This window comes from Crocodylus porosus, unplaced genomic scaffold, assembly GCF_001723895.1.
Source record: "Crocodylus porosus isolate Cpor-Errol unplaced genomic scaffold, CroPor_comp1, whole genome shotgun sequence".
Classification (NCBI taxonomy): domain Eukaryota; kingdom Metazoa; phylum Chordata; order Crocodylia; family Crocodylidae; genus Crocodylus; species Crocodylus porosus.
In genome coordinates, this window is record NW_017728943.1 from 40,608,951 (window position 1) to 40,625,355 (window position 16,405).

General features: G+C 45.3%; 1 protein-coding gene across 2 annotated transcripts in view; it reads left to right on the forward strand.

Moving 5' to 3' along the window:
• USP34 (ubiquitin specific peptidase 34) overlaps positions 1–11,005 on the forward strand; it is a 256,166-nt gene extending 245,161 nt beyond the window's left edge. For both annotated transcript variants that reach the window (XM_019549212.1, XM_019549213.1), the window contains 2 exons: positions 6,882–7,041; positions 9,762–11,005. In XM_019549212.1, coding sequence (XP_019404757.1) covers positions 6,882–7,041; positions 9,762–10,372 — 771 coding nt within the window. In that variant the 3' untranslated portion in view covers positions 10,373–11,005. The remainder of the gene's footprint in view (positions 1–6,881; positions 7,042–9,761) is intronic.
• Positions 11,006–16,405: the final 5,400 nt, after the last annotated feature.

Consider the following 16,405-nt stretch of genomic DNA (forward strand, 5'->3'; position numbering starts at 1 on the left):
TGAAAGGAATCTATTTAGTGAATATCTTGACTGCCCCAGTATGCATGTGTCCCCTCTTGCCAGTTGGTCAGAGACGACTGGAGATCTCTCTGAGGGTGACGCTAAATCCAGGAGTGATGGACCAGCTCTGCTAGAATTTGTGACTCTGTTAAGGAAAATGGGCAGTCAGCACTGGAGTACCGCTCTGAAGTTCTTTTATGTAGTTTTAGTTCTTTTGCTACCTGTTTTTTTTATTGTTCCACCTTTGTTGTCTGTCTGTGCTATGGGGACCTGTGTCTCTGAGACTAGAAATAGGCGTTGCCAGTTGAAGCAGATCAGTGAAATCCATGTCGCTCATTGTCCTGCCTGTTGATGCTGTGGGGCAGTATGTTCTCCTGGGAATTCCTGCACACCCTTAGAATTCCCATGCAGGATCAAGTCTCTCAAGTCTTGGGAGCACCTGCCTAGCTTTTCCAGCCTACCAAGATGCACCCCTGGGATGCATCCTCAGGGCTGTGTCTCAGTAAGCAGGGAAACCCCAGCTTTGCCTACTTACAGAGACTGGCCCTGGATATCTCGATGGGTGTCCCCTCATCAGGGAAAGCTGAGCAGGCACTCCCAGGGCTGGAGGGGCCCAACCCTGTGCAGGAATTGCTGTACTGGGTGCACAGGATCAAGTCCCTGGAGTCACCTGTCTGGGGTGGCTGGAGAGCACAGGCAGTTCTGAGCTGCCCATGCTATAGTTTCATAATATAAACAGACTTCCACTGCTAAATAACAGCACAAATTGATATCACCTTCACCACCACCACTGTTTGTGGCATGACAAGAGGCACAGGCATCTGTTTGCTTGACCTTTGTGCCCTCCCATCCCAATACAATACATTTTGGTTATTTCTCTAATGCAGGTGCTAGGTAGTCAAATAACAAAAAATACAGGATTAAGAAAACCTAGGAAACATCCCCTTATTCCTCCTTGGACAAGAATTCCAGGGTTGGGTTTCAGGGCACACCCTTTGCCCTGTGTTCCTTTGGCCCAATGGTGAAAACAATTTCTTCAAGTCACTGGCTTGGAACAGCTCATAGGACAAAGCTGTAAAAAAGGCAATGGATATGTTAACCAAGAGCTTTTTCACACCCTCCTCCTTTCCTCCTGGTGCCTCTTAAATCCAACCAGTCTGCAAATAATAGTTGTGATGAAAACCGTCTTCCACAGACAAATGTTTCAACAGACAAGCTATACACTTCTCTAAATTGCTAAAGAGCCACCTGTATTTGAAAGAAATCCCCAAGACTGATGTTGCAGAAGCTATAGGCGAAGGGAAACCTTTGTCATTGCATTTGCCAATTTTTCCAGAGATTGACACAACAGAAAAACATTTTACTGACGCAAATGATCTGGCTTCATGCACTGAGGTTAAAAACTTGTTCCTGTAGAGGCTTTCTTTAAAAAAAAACAACACCTTCTACTTAAAAAATTAGCATAAATACAGTCTGTGTTTGTACCTTAGTGATTAAATATATCCATCTTGTAGATAAAATGGTATTCTTGGAGTATCTGTATGGTTGTGTGTGCACCCCTTCTCAGGGGTTCACACAGCTTTCAGCAGCGGTGCCCAGTCGGAGTCGTATGTGTGGTTTGCATACCTGTGTACTTACCCTCCACAGGGCAGAATGACCCCCACTGGCAGACAATGAGTGCCCTTTATCTTGTTACTGTAACTTATTACTGTAAATATTTCATATATTGAATAGTGCAGGGGTTAGCAACCCCTGACAAGCATATCAGTGTGCCATGGGAATGAGTTTTACTTGGCATGTGTGCCTCAGGGTGGATGGCAAGGAAGGGGCTGGGGCTGCACTGCCACAACAAAGACCTAGCCCCTTCCCTCTCCCCCACCATCCGCCCAGAGGCAGCCGTGCACCAGGAGCCAGCAACAAGCTGGGCTGGGGCTCTGTGGACTTCAGTGCAGCTGCTTGCAGCCTCCCTTCTGCCTGCTGTGAGCAGCCTAGGCTCTGGGACAGGGGCCCGCCCAGCTGGGAGGCTGCAAGCAGCTACACCAAGATCTGCAGTGCCCTACCCCAGCTTGTTGCCAGCTGCTGGTGCACGCCTGCCTCTGGGCGAGTGGTAGGGGAGCCAGAAGAGGCCCAATCCTTGTTGTGGCAGTGCAATGCCAGGCCATTCCCTGCCATCTATCCTGAGGTGTGTGCGCACCCGCTGCTGCCAATGAGCCAAGCCAGGTCTCCATGGACCCTGGTGCAGCTGCTTGCAGCATCTTGGCTATGTGCCACAGTTGGCTCAGGCTCTCTCAGTAGGTCTCTGCCAGCCACCACAGAGCCTGGGCTGCTTGCAGCAGGCGGCGGGGATGCTGCAAGCAGCTGGACTGGGGTACATGGAGTCCCAGCCTACCTTGTTGCTGGTGGCGAATGCACACGTGCCTTAGGGTGGATGGCAAGTAAGGGGCCTGAGCTGCACTACCACAACAAGGATTGGGCCCTGACATCTACCCCAGGCATGCCAACATCTTCCAAATAGAGGTTGTGGGTGTTTTTGGCATTCTGCCCAAAATCATTGCTGACCCCTGAGATGGTGCTTCTTTCCAGCCTATTGGCACTCCTCCCCAAAAAAACCGAACAAAAAACCCAAACTTGTATTTTACAAGGTTTGGAATAGAGTAATACATGTTTGGGTTTTCAAGCATCATGATTTAGAGATCTATAGGTTTTAGACCATGTCAGTGTGGAAAGAGAATTCCCCTAACCGGTAGCCATAATAGTATGCGCCTTCACTGTTTAGGGGAGAGTCATGTACCATCCAAGTGCATGATCTGCTAGTCATTCAGGAAGCACAAACAGCAGAGAGTGTCATCTGAAGTGCTGCCTCATGGAAAACTTGTGGACAGCATTTAACTCAGAGGCTTAAACAAAACCATGAATTTCCAGCCTCAGAATGCAAGTGCCCTGGTGTTCAGGAAGGGTCTCTCTTTAACACGATAGACTGAAATGATCTTACTCAGCAAGAAGGCTCTATCACAGGCCCTGGCAGCACAGCCACTGACAAGGCTGCCTGCAGAAAACAAGAATGTACTTAAACTTTACTACTTCAACACTGGTCTTTAGTCTTGGTTTCAAAGAAAAGACTGAGACACTCTCAAGACATTCGTATAAGTTGGTGCCAGTTTGACCATGTTGCAGCATGTGTCAATATTACATCTCTTAGTACCATTTAGCATGAGCATGATACCTCCTAGAGCTGTGGTATTGGCAATGAAAGAATTTTCAGTGCTGAATTTCTTAGTACTGCAACCAACTGTGGTGTGTGACTGCTTTTTGCTCAGTACTGGACTTCCTCACGCCTGGAGCTATAGGCATTGCAAGCAGTAGCATAGAATTGAGCACTGCCATCTACTGCCCTGCTTGATCTTTCCAGCTTGATGTATTTCATGTCACTGGTACATCTAAAGTTCTTGTGCTTTGTGACCCTCGCTTACCTTTTATAAAAATTATTTGAGACCTTCTTATCCTCAGAAATCTATCCCATCTGTGTGGCTTCAAGAGCACTCAGAACATTTCTAGGAGGAATGTTTTCTTCTTTGGCGCATTGTTCTTCTAGCAGAGTTATTTTCCTAGACCATCTACTGTCTCTTCTGGATGAGCTAAGAGAAAGGACTAGCACAGAAGGTATTCCACATACTTCTTGGAGGTCTTCTCTTTGGCCTAACGTGCCGTATCTCAAACTATTTCGGACAGTAGTTTCTAACCCATGGCTTACAGACCCCCAGATATTGTTTATGGCAACAGAAAGCTTTGTTTTCCGCAGATGCATGTTTCTTCAGGTAGAAAGAGAGAGCAAGGTATGATGTGGCCTGCAGTAGATTACTTGCTGGTCCATGGCCAACAACAGAGAGCAAAAGCTGAGGACCACTGATTTAGGCTGTGAACCATACCTCCCTGGAGGTCTGGGATAAACCTCTGGTATTGTCTCTGTCACATCCACTTATGATCATTCCTGTAAAGGAGTGGGGGAGGAGGGTGGAACATCATGACAGTCCATCTCTAACTAATACACTTTTTCTGCTAGGTTGAGTTTGGAGACCTCATTTGTGAGGAAGACAGGGGGAAGTCAAACAGTTATTTACTTTACAATAACTGGCTCCTAGAGGTCTTTTGTATATGTGCAGTAGTATTCAAAAAGCCTCCCTCCCCTACCAGTGTCTGTTCATGAAAACTGTATGAACACCTGTGCAGAGAAGTCTCATGCAAGCCATGAGTATTCATCCACATGTACAAACATCTCACAAACAGATACTGTAGAATCAGGTAATTGTTTATTAGGATGTTTTTATTCCTTAACCACAGCCTGCAAACACAAGTTAGTTCTGAGAATCAAACTAGTTTAGTTCCTTTCCATGTATCATCAGTATTAAAGACCAGCTTGGACTTTGCTGCTGTTTTAGGTTTGCACAGGTGAAACTGACTCACTGAATAAGAAAGCAAGCCATTTCACATAGTCTGTTTTCAGAGTAGAATTTAGTTTCATAGTTGGTAGGGTCGGAAGGGACCTGAGCAGATCATCAAGTCCAACTCCCTGCCACGGCAGGAAAGATTACTGGGGTCAAACGACCACGGCAAGGTGTCTGTCTAGCCTCCATTTGAAGACTCCCAGGATAGGGGCGAGCACCACTTCTTTTGGAAGTTGGTTCCAAATCCTAGCCACCCTGACAGTGAAGTAGCGCCTCCTGATGTCCAGCCTGAATCTACTCTTCAGCAACTTATGGCCGTGTTATTCCTTGTTACTCCCAGTAGTCCTTGGGGGAACAGGGACTCTCCCATTGCCTGCTGGTCTCCCTTGACCAGTTTATAGACAGCCACCAGATCCCCTTTCAGCCTTCTCTTGTGGAGGCTGAACAGATTCAGGTCTTGTAGCCTCCACTTGTAGGGCCTGCCCTGCTGCCCCCTGATCATGCGGGTGGCCTTATTCTGGACCCTCTCGATACTGGCCACATCCCCCCTGAAGTGCGGTGCCCAGAACTGGACACAGTACTCCAACTGCAGCTTGACCAGTGTCGCATAGAGGGGGAGGTTCACCTCCTTGGACCTGCTCGTGATGCAACTATGGATGCATGACAAGGTGCGGTTGGCCTTCCTGACCGTGTCCCCACACTCAGCCTGTGTTCATCTTGGAGTCTATAATGACTCCAAGATTCTTTTCTGCCTCTGCACTGACGAGAAGGGAGTTCCCCAGCCTCTAGGTATGCTGCTGGTCCTTCCTCCCCAGGTGCATCACCTTGCACTTGTCAGTGTTGAATCCCATCCTATTCTCATCCGCCCACCCCTGTAACCTGTCCAGATCCAATTGCAGCCTGTCCCCCCCCTTCTAGCATGCCCACTTCTCCCCACATCTTAGGGTCATCTGTGAATTTGAACAGGGTGCTTTTCACCCCTTGTCCAAGTCGCCGATGAAGATGTTGAACAGTGTGGGCCAGAGGACTGAGCCCTGGGGGACCCCACTGCCCACATCCCTCCAGGTCGAAAATGACCCATCCACCACCACTCTCTGGGTATGACCCTCCAGCCAAATTGTGACCCATCTGACTGTAGGCATCGGTACCACAGTCGCCTGATTTTTTTTTTTTAATGAGGATGGGGTGCGAGTGTTGAAGACCTTCCTAAAGTCCAGAAAGACTACATTCACCATGACACCTGCGTCCAAGGATTTTCTGACTTGGTCATAGAAGGCCACCAGGTTGGTCTGACAGGACCTGCCTCTAATGAACCCATGTTGATTGCCCCTAAGCATACACTCCCCTGCTTGGCCCTCACAGATGTGCACCTGGATAATTTTCTCAAAGAGCTTCCCCAGGACCCAGGTAAGACTAACAGGCCTATAATTCCTGGGTCCTCCTTCCTCCCTTTTTTGAAAATGGGGACCACACTGGCCCTTTTCCACTCCTCTGGCACCTCGCCAGAGCACCACGAGTGCTCGTAAAGCTGTGCCAGGGGTCCCGCAATGACCTCTGCTAATTCCCTCAGCACTCTGGGGTGGAGAGTGCTCCTATTGCCACCTATTGCTAAAGTCCCCTGTACAAGGTCATGAAGGCAAAGTTGAAAATAAAAAATCTAGGATATTGCTTAATATTCATTTTTCCTCAGAAGCCCACACACATATATTGAGTATTCATTAAAAAGTCTCATTCCATTTTTCTAAGTGAACCTATTCCAATAAGAAAGGGGGAAAGAGTGCGTGTGTGTGTGTGTGTGTGTGTGTAATATAGCACCATTGCAGAAGAGGTCATTGACACTGTTTAATTAATGATGATGTAGATCATTGATATTAGCTCTAGATTTTGCTGAATTTTATATGAGGAGTAAAATGTAATCTGGCTGGCGCACAATTTGATATCTTCTGATGCATCTCTTAGTGACAGGATCTAGAATTAAGAACCCAGGTTCAAGAAGTAGTCTAGAGACAGAAAGTGAGGCAAGCTTTCCAGCATTCTCTTTTGCAAAGTACCCTAAGAACAAAGAGTGGATGGATATGTAGTAACATAGCCTGTGTTCCTGGGTTTCCCATGTTCATGTTGACTTGTGTGTGTTTATTCATTTTACAGAACTAATGCAAAACACAATGGGATTGAGCATGATGAGGTCCAAACCAAACCCACAACTTAAATTTGTCAGTAGGACCTTGTTTACATTAAGGGCATTACAGATACTCTTAGATTTCCAGAGCGCACAAATTTAGGAATTTGTTCTTTTGGAAGCACAAAAAGTTCAGATCCTCTGGTAACATTTTTGCAAATTATACAAAGAAATTTCTGTGTGCGAGGGCAAAGGATCAACCTTAAAATAAGAATCTGAAATGTTTGCTAACCATGTTTCTGTGCTTTTGTTTTCTGTAGGACCTTCGAGCACTTGCGTTGCTGCTTTCTGTGCATACTCCTAAACAACTGAATTCAGCCCTGATTCCCACATTACAAGAGCTGCTAAATAAATGTAGGGCTTGTCAACAACAAAGAAACTCATTACAAGAGCAAGAAGCCAAAGAAAGAAAAACTAAAGGTTTGCTTTGGCGTCATTTTCAGCTCCTTCTCTTTTACTTGATATATCCATACTGTCTCTTCTTGCTTTGTAACATCACTACCAAAACCCTGATCCGTGCCTTGGAAATTTCCCAATAAGACATTTCCCAATTTCACATTCCCTAGCACAAAACTGAAACCTTGTCTGCACCTTCAAAGTGATTTGCCTGCATGTTGAAACATCCTCTTCTGCTTCTGTCCTGATACCATATGCCAGGGCTGTCCAACCTGCAGCCTGCAAGGGGTTTGTTTGCAGACCCTGCACCCCCCTTGGCCACTGCTCCTCTCATCAGTCCAGTTGCTGCTACAACTGGGATTTCCAGGCTCCCTCTCTCTTTTCTAGTTTTTACTTCCTGCCCCTGCACAGGGTGACATGGCAGCTTGCAGTGTCAGAGGAGCCTGCAGCCAAGAAGGTGGAGAGGTACCTGCCCGCACAGTGCAGCAGTGGGGGGGAGCCACATGCCCATGCAGTGCTGGGGTAGCTTGCAGCTAGGGAGGTGAGAGGAATGCCATTGCCTCAGCTGTTGGGACCCTGCTGGTGCAGCCCCTGCCACTGGGGAGTTGGATGGCCCTGCCTAATGCTAATTCCTCTGCTTTTTAAGTTATTGTTATGTCTTTTTCCAATGTCATTGCCATGTCTGAAATAACTTGCTTAGAATGGTGCCTTTGTCTCCTTTTTAAAATCACCCATGAATGCCACTCCTTCATGTTAGACTTCTAGTACTAACTGACTAATTAATATACTGAAATAAGACCAATTACATAAAGTAACCTGACAAGTATGTCATGCAATAAATAACCTGCTGGGGCTGTATTATGTAATTGTTACTGTTTTGTTTTTATTTTTCTGACTCCTTACTTTCATTTCTGTCTCTTGCCATATGTAAACTAAATAATAGGGAAGCAGCCCAGTACAATGTCTGTACAGTGTCATCCAAACTAATAATTTTGTAAATGTAGTAGTAGTAGTAGTATACCTTTTCAATCCTTAACGCTCGGGATGAAATTCTGGCTGTATTGAATTTGGGAAGAATTTTGCCAGTGACCTCAGTGGAGACAAGTTACTCATAGACTAGAAGTATTTAATTTAGTATAATAGGGAAAACTTTTTGAAATCTGAATATAATAAAGAAGCATTTTTAATTAAAACTAATATAGAAAATATATTGCCCTCTTAACAGCAGAGCTTTGAGTCCTGATTCCAACTGTAGACATTATATACATAGATTAGGGGTGTGCAAAGCGGGCTGTATTCCGTTCATTGATTTGGATCACTGTCCCAGTTCAAGTTGGTGGAACCTGAAGATCTGATAATTCGGAAGATTTGGAGAATCAGCGATTTGGCCATAGACCCAGCTTTAAATGTTTTTTCTACATACCACAAGGTACCAGGTGCAGCTCATGAGCACTGAGATGGTGGGGTGGATGGAGCGTCCCACAGGAGCGCAGGGAGTCCACTGCTCAGCGATCAGCTCCCCCCTGACCCAGGAGGTACCAGTTGCTGAGCCAGGAGGCTGTGGGGGTGCTCCCCTGCACACTCCACAGTGGACCCGGAAGTGGACCCGGAAGTGCTTCTGGTCCACTTCTGGGTCTGCCACTGAGCACGCTGGGGACCCCACTGTGCTTCCATGGGACACTCCATCTGCTCCAGCATCTCAGCATTCAGGAGCTGCTTGGTACCTTGAGGTATGTCGAAGAAACATTTAAAGAAGTGTCTATGTCCGAATCATTGAATATTTCAGAATCGATTTGGAAGGTTCCAATTCGATTCGGAGAGATTAAAGGATCTCCTGATTCAATTCAGATTTGAAGATTTAGCCGCTGAATCAGGCGGAATCTCCACCAAATCGAATTGGCAACTGAAGCGTCGCACAGCCCTAACATATACATATACACTAGCAAATTGCCCATCAAGGATGACTAGAGGGGCACGTCCGGCCCCATGCCCACCCCCCCTCCGCTTCGGTCCAACTCAGCACTCCCCCTTCCAGCCCCTTTGGTCTAGTCCCATTCTTCCCCCTGCCACTTCGGTCTGACTCTGCTCCCCACCCCACCGCTGCTCTGGTCTGACCCCGCTCCCCTCACCCCCGCCACTTCAGGTCCATCTGGCCCACGTCCACCTGCTTCCCTCCCTCCATCATTGCCCACTGTCTTCCCCTCCCTGCCAGTTGTTCTGGGGAGGCAGCAGGGGGACACCACCACTGTGATGTCCCCTTTCACCCTCAGGCAGGGAGGCGGTGGGGGAAGCCCTGCTCAGATGGCCAGGGTGTGTTCCCCACCACCAAACTTCCCCGGCAGAGGTGCAGACTTGGGCCCAGGCCACCCAACCAGTCACTCCCTGCCCTCTCGGCAGTGTATGCACAGTTGGCCAGAAGTGTTATGGACAGGCAGACAGAGACAGACAAACTAAGCCTTTATTATATTAGAATATATATATTATACACACACCCACACACACATGAATCTATAGAAATGGATCTTGATTAGGCAGTCATAGTTAATGAACTCCTCAGAGTGATGAGCCTCTGAAGAAATAGCCTTCAGTAACCCATTATGTTTGCTTCCATATATAAAGGCTTTTGAAGGTGAAAAATGTAAAATACAGAAGCTTAACACTAACTGTAAATGTAAAAAAAAATTTTAAAAAAAGATCCCCCATGGAAAGGTACTTCAGAACAAAATGGTATTTTGGTTTTACAGATGATGAAGGAGCTACTCCTGTAAAAAGAAGACGGGTCAGCAGCGATGAGGAACACACTGTAGACAGCTGCATCAGTGATATGAAAACTGAACCACGGGAGGCATTAACCCCAACAAGCACTTCAGATAATGAGACAAGAGACTCTTCAATCATTGATCCCGGCACTGAACAAGATCTTCCTTCCCCAGAAAACAGTTCTGTTAAGGAGTTCAGAATGGAAGTTCCATCTTCATTTTCAGAAGACATAATGTTAACCGCCAGGTCACAACACACAGAAGACCAGTCAGGCAATGGTAAATTTGAAGAATGCAAAGAGTTTAAAGACTTGCAGAGTTCCAAGGATTCCAGTGCAGCTGAGGATGACTCCGAATTTCCTTCTACATCAATTTCAGCAGTTTTATCTGACCTAGCAGATTTGAGAAGCTGTGATGGTCAAGCCTTACCATCCCAGGACCCTGAAACTAGTTTATCAATTGGTTGTGGCCATTCCAGAGGACTTTTTAGTCACATGCAGCAGCATGACATTTTAGACATCCTGTGTAGGACCATTGAGTCTACGATTCACGTGGTCACAAGGATATCTGGAAAAGGAAACCAAGCTGCTTCTTGACATTAGATGGAGCATGTCTGCTTTTAAGTCTTTTTTTCAAAAAATGCTGTTTGTATAAGTTTTGCTTATTTCTGTTTTGTGCTTCAGTTTGTCCAGTGCTCTCTGCTTGAATGGCAAGATAGATTTATATGCTTAATTCTTGGTCAGGCAGAACTCCAGATTAAAAAACTTTTTGCATCTACCATACACTTTCTTAAAGGGCAATCAGATAATGGATATGTTTTATGTAATTAAGAGTTCACTGTAGTGGCTTTCATTTAATATGGCTGTCTGGGAGAACAGGGCTTCCTTGCCCTGTATGATGTAATTTAAACTTATGGCATTTTTACTGTGTATAATATGGTGTCCTCTGTGCCAGTTTTGTACCTTATAATAGAGGCAGATTGCCTCAGATCGCTGTGGTTCTTATTATCAAAATTAAGTTTACTTGTATACTAAACAACCACAAGAAATTTGATTCTGTAAAGAATCCTCTTTAGCTGTGGCCTGGCAGTATATATATGGTGCTTTATTTAACAGAATACCTGTGGAGGAAATAAAGCACACTTGATGTAAAATTAATTGTTTTATTTTTATTGACATGACCGATTGCTATTCTGTGCACTTCATTAAACTGATTGTGATGACTTTTAATTTGTTGATATATATTGCTTCAGTCTTTAGATTTCTCACCAAAGACCACTTGAAAACTGAAAATAGATGCTGGCTAAGAAATGCTTCTCAGATGCATTCCAGGATGCATAAACCTCTGTCCTTTCCTATTTTTGTCTTACTTGCATGAACTTTACACTTTTACAATTAAGTAAAACTTATTATCTCATTTCAACAATTTAAAAGCATAAAATGTGGCAAGAATCCAACCAAACCTTTTATTCCTTTCCTTAATAATACTCTGTCAGTGTGTGCCTGTACTCAATTCTGGCTTCCTCTTTTCCCTGATATTTCCTGTCCCCTGCCATTTCCTTTGTCTCTTCCCATCTCAGTTTGTTCCCTCACTTTCCCTGGCAACTCATCTCTCTTCCTCCTCCCTCCCCTCCATCTCCTTGTGCATTCCACTATTTTAATCCATTTTCATTTCCACTTTGAGCCTTATTCTCTTCCTTTTCCAGTCTCCATTTTTAGATGGACTCTGCAGCACATCCCCTCATTCCTACTGTAGCATCCCCACCTTCCCCAAAGGTGCCTGTCTTTTTTTACAGTAGCATAACTGAAGAGGGAGGCCGGGGGAGTCCAACTGAGGCAGCAGTCTGTGGGTGTTGTCTTCTGGGGAGGAAGGGGTGGGCACACAAAAATAGTCACTGCAAAAGCAGCTGGCCTTACTATCACCATCAGCATTACAGCAACCACCACAACCCCATGCATTGTAGTGGCCCTGGGCATGGGGCTGCCCTACTGCGCCACTGCTTATTCACACGTCTGAACTTTTGTTTTACTCATCAGCATTTGCCATGTTTTCAGTATCATGCTCTCTCTCGTCTTGTGCCTGATTTCTTTCACAGAGTGATTGTGTGATCAGAAATCTCCTCTCATCTGCTCTCAGTAAGTTTTTTCTTTAATTCCTTCCATGAACACTGTGTGATTTCTGCCTTTAACTGTAAACTGTAACTCCTTTTTCCTCTCACCTCTTACACCATTTCTAATCCTCAGTCTTGATCCTTCTCCTGGCATTTGCTACCTGTATACTGCTTGTGTGGTGCTGAGTCTTTCTTGAAAAAGTCTTGTCATTATTCTAAGCGTATTCATAAATAGATTCACAGACATTAGAGTTGGAAGAGACCTCGGAATCACTTTAATGTAATCTTCATTTTCCCGTCTTAAAAATAACTTTACTTATTCTCCCTAATCAACTTCTTCCATAGATTTTAATGCTAGGGAAACCATAATGATCATCTAGTTTGAACTCCTACGTAACATGTCAGGATTTTACCGAGAAATTTTTCCGTTCAGCCTGTTAATTTTTGGTTGAGATAAAGCATGTTTAGAAAGACATCCCATCCTAATTTTAAAATGTTGAATGATGGAGAGTGCAGTACATTCCCAGGTGAGTTGTTCCAGTGGTTAATTATATATTTTTAAAATTGCATCTTATTTAAATTTGTTATTTTAACTACTCTTTTCTTACTTCCAGCCATTGTGTCTTCTTATGCCTTTGCTGAAGTCAAGTTCCCTTTGCTATCAGAAAAGTCCTTCCAACAGATTTCCTGATCAAGTAACCTGTAATCTTTTAACCTTGTCTTTGATAAATAGGTGGAGTTCTTTCAAACTCGCTGCACACAGATTTTCCCATTTTCCTTGTTCTTTCTCTGAACTGTTTTTCAATATCTTTCTTGAAATGGGAGTGAAAATAGACACAGTATTCCAGTAATAAATCTCATCGGTGAGTTATCCAGGATCAACAGCCTTTCCAAGGTTCACAGAAGTCATTTTGTCTATGTCATCACACTGTAAGCTCATGTTCAGTTAATCCCCAGTCAGGACATTTACATTTTTTTCAAAATAACTTTTCCCAAATACATTTCCCTCTCCTGTGTTTATTCTTCTGATCAGTCCTTACGTTATCTGTAAACTTTAACAGATCTGCTTTTAGGTTTTATTTCAGATTATCGATAAGAACATAAAACAGGTTTATTTGGGGGTTTCTTTTTTGCGGGGGGTTTAAGTAGAACATTCTGACGTTCTAAGTCAGATGCGTTACATAAGTTCAGGTATGTTAGTCGTCAGCAGTTACCTTTTTGAAAAATAAAATTTCAATTTCTAAAAAAATTTAAATTGTTTGGATTTATAAGACGAGTTTTCTATAAACCCCTGTTGACTGGTATTATTCCTATCCTTTATCTCTTTCTGTCTGAGTGTTGTATCAGCTGTTCCATTATTTTGTCCACGAATCGTTTCAGGCTGGACAACATAGTAAAGAAGTTCTTCATTGTCCAAGCCCCCAACGTTTGGAATAACCTGCTGCCGGAGGTGGTTTAAGCACCTACTTTGACCACCTTCAAGGGACATTTGGATGTTTATCTTGCTAGGATCCTATGACCCCAGCTGACTTCCTGCCCCTGGGGCAGAGGGTTGGACTCGATGATCTTCCAAGGTCCCTTCCAGCCCAAATGTCTATGAATCATGTCAGACTAATGATTTTGTGTCTCTTAACTTGTGCCATTAGTGGCCCACTCAACCAAAATTACCTTTAAATATCCCCCTTAGGTCAGGGGTGGGCAGAGTCCGACCCATGGGCCGGATCCGGCCAGCAGCGGACTCCCATTTCCCAGCAAGCCCCTGCCTACGTGGCTGGGACCAGTTTCCATGGAGACCCCAGGAGTAGCTGCGCCTTGATAGTGTGGGGCTGGGGTTTCCATGGAGAACACCGGCCCCAACAGTGCTGGCAGGCAGCAGTGATGTCAGCCTCTTCCTAGTCGGGGGAGCTATGGGGGGACTGTGCTGTGGGTGGAGCAGGGCAGGCTCAGCTGCTGCTGCCTGTGCAAGATGGGCAGTAGTGGCAGTGCTACTAGGAGGGGGACTATGGGAAATTTTGGGGTGGCTATAACCCCCCACAAGCCACTCCTGCTGGCAGGGGTACGCATCAGGGCACAGAGCTGCTCCAGAGCCCGGCTGGGATCTTGCAGTGGTGACAGCACAGTCCAGAGCCAGGGCAGAGCTGCAATTTGCAGGGCAGGGGTGTGCAGGGTGCAGGTTGTGGCTCTGCCCTAGCTGCAGACCACACTGTCACTGTTGCAAGGTCCCAGCCGGGCTGTGCACCCTGCCAGCACTGCTGGAGCTGGCTTCCACAGAAACCCTGGCCTCGTGCTATTGCAGCGTGGCTGCTGTTGGAGTCTCCATGGAAACCGGCCCCAGCCACGGAGTCTGGCCATCGGCCGGGTCTGCCATTTTGCCTGCCCCCGCCTTAGGCCCTTGGCAGATGCTGCATTTATTGCCTGATTGACACACTGTGTGTGTGTTTCTGTGTGTAGTATGTAGAACATTTCTTGGGGTAGTTTTTATCATACTTTAATTTGAATATGTGGCATAAAGGTGCCCAGGAGTGTGAGACTGGGCATCTGCTCAATGTGTGTAGGTATGTTGTCCAAGGCAAAGATGGCTGTGTCCTAGACCCTAGGAGCTGCCTCTGGGTCCAGTTTCCCAATGCTAGGCCACCCTGCATGGCTTTAAAAGTCAATTCACATAAGGATCCCATCATTGGGAAACAGTTCCCTGATGCTGAGCTGTTGGTACTCCAAGCTGAAAGGGTGTCTCAGGAAGAATAGCATCATGGGCTGGTCCCTGGAGTTGTATTTCCCGCAGAGCCTTTTGGAGGTCTGGACACGTGAGGAGCCCAGGGCCAGAGACCCGGTCCCAGGCTACTCGCATGATGGCAGTTGTGCAATTTGGATCTGATGAGTTTTATCCTGGATCCCAAAAATTGCACATACATCTGGCATAGCAGGATGTGCAAGTTTTTGGTGATCTGGAATTAAATTCATCAGATTTTAGTCATCTGATTAAACCAGCATCTGCCAGGTTCTTAAATTGTCTTCCTTTCTTCCTTGCCCACCTTCCCATGCTTGTTTGTATGAGAGTTTTCTAATTCTTTCAAACCAAAATTAATATCTGCAAGAAATTGCCTCTCTTTCTCCTTTACTCTTCCTCCATGATCCATAGCTGTTTAATCTTTTTCTGTCCTGCCTCACGTCTCCCATAAACCCAGATTTCTTCCATATTCCATCTTCCCCCACCTTGCCCCAAACTGTGAGTACTTTTGTGTAGCTTGTTTCTTGCCCTCTACCTTGAAAGATTTACCTTTGACTCAACTAGCTTTCCCTATCCAGCCAGCCTCCTATATCCTCCCTCTCATCTCCAAGGGCATGTGTTGCTGCTTCTTGGCACGTTGTCTGCAATCCCCTTGGTTCTGGCTCTTGCCCTCGAGTGCACCCACCAAGTTCACTAGGAGTCTTTTCTAGTGAAAGGACTCTCTCCTATCCTAGCCCTTCATCTGTACCGATCACTGCCCTCCATGGGTCTTCATCCTCTTGTTTCCCTGTAAAAGTTAAAGCTAGAAGTTTGCTTAAAATTAAAGAAAATTAGATTCTGAAATAATAGTGAACTGAAGGCTAGCAGAGTGACACTAGCAACTGCCCAGTTCTTGGCTTCTAGAGTAAAAAGCAAACAAAGGGGGAGGTGAAGGGGGAAGACTAGCCCCCTATTTTCTTGGTTCTTGACAGACAAAGTTGAGTCAGGGGATTCCATCTGTGTTTGAAGGCAGCCCAAAAGAGTATCTTTTTCCAAAGGAATTCAGTAGGTTTCCCCTGTAAATCAGGAAGAGCAGATGGATGTTTTGTGCACACGCTAGCAGCCTTTGCCTTTGAAATGGCCCATGGTGATTGCATGCTAGCGGTGCAGTTTCAGTGGTTTTAAACAAGGTGGGTCATACAAAACATCAGATTCTTGCAGCAGCATTAGTTCTTACAGGTTTCACAGCCTGAATATTGGAAGGCATACACTTTGAAATTTCAACCACAACCCTGCGCATCTTTTTCCAAGAGAGGTTCCAGAGAAAGAAGTGCAACATTGGACACTTGAGCAAAAATGTATTAAGTACTAAGTCTTGCATCAAGAAGCAAAATGGGAATAAAAAAACACTTGGTGTAAAGTTGCTGAATTAATGTTGTTTCAGGTATACAAAGGTTTGCATTTCTGAATTTTGATTTGAACCATCTGACACACATTTTTTTCCATCTAATTTCCTTGTTTGTTTAAAGTGAAAAGACACAAAAAACTAGTTGGGTATTTAGGCAGTTCAATTAGTGCAAGTATAGATTGGTATTGGTATTCGTTTGACAGTTGCATCGGTGCAAGTATAGTTTCATAGTTTCTAGGGTCGGAAGGGGCCTGAGCAGATCATCGAGCCCAACCCCCTGCCATGACAGGAAAGAGTACTGGGGTCAAATGACCCCAGCAAGGTCTTCATCTAACCTTCTCTTAAACACCCCCAAGGTAGGAGCCTACACCACCTCTCTTGGAAGTTGGTTCCAGATCCTAGCC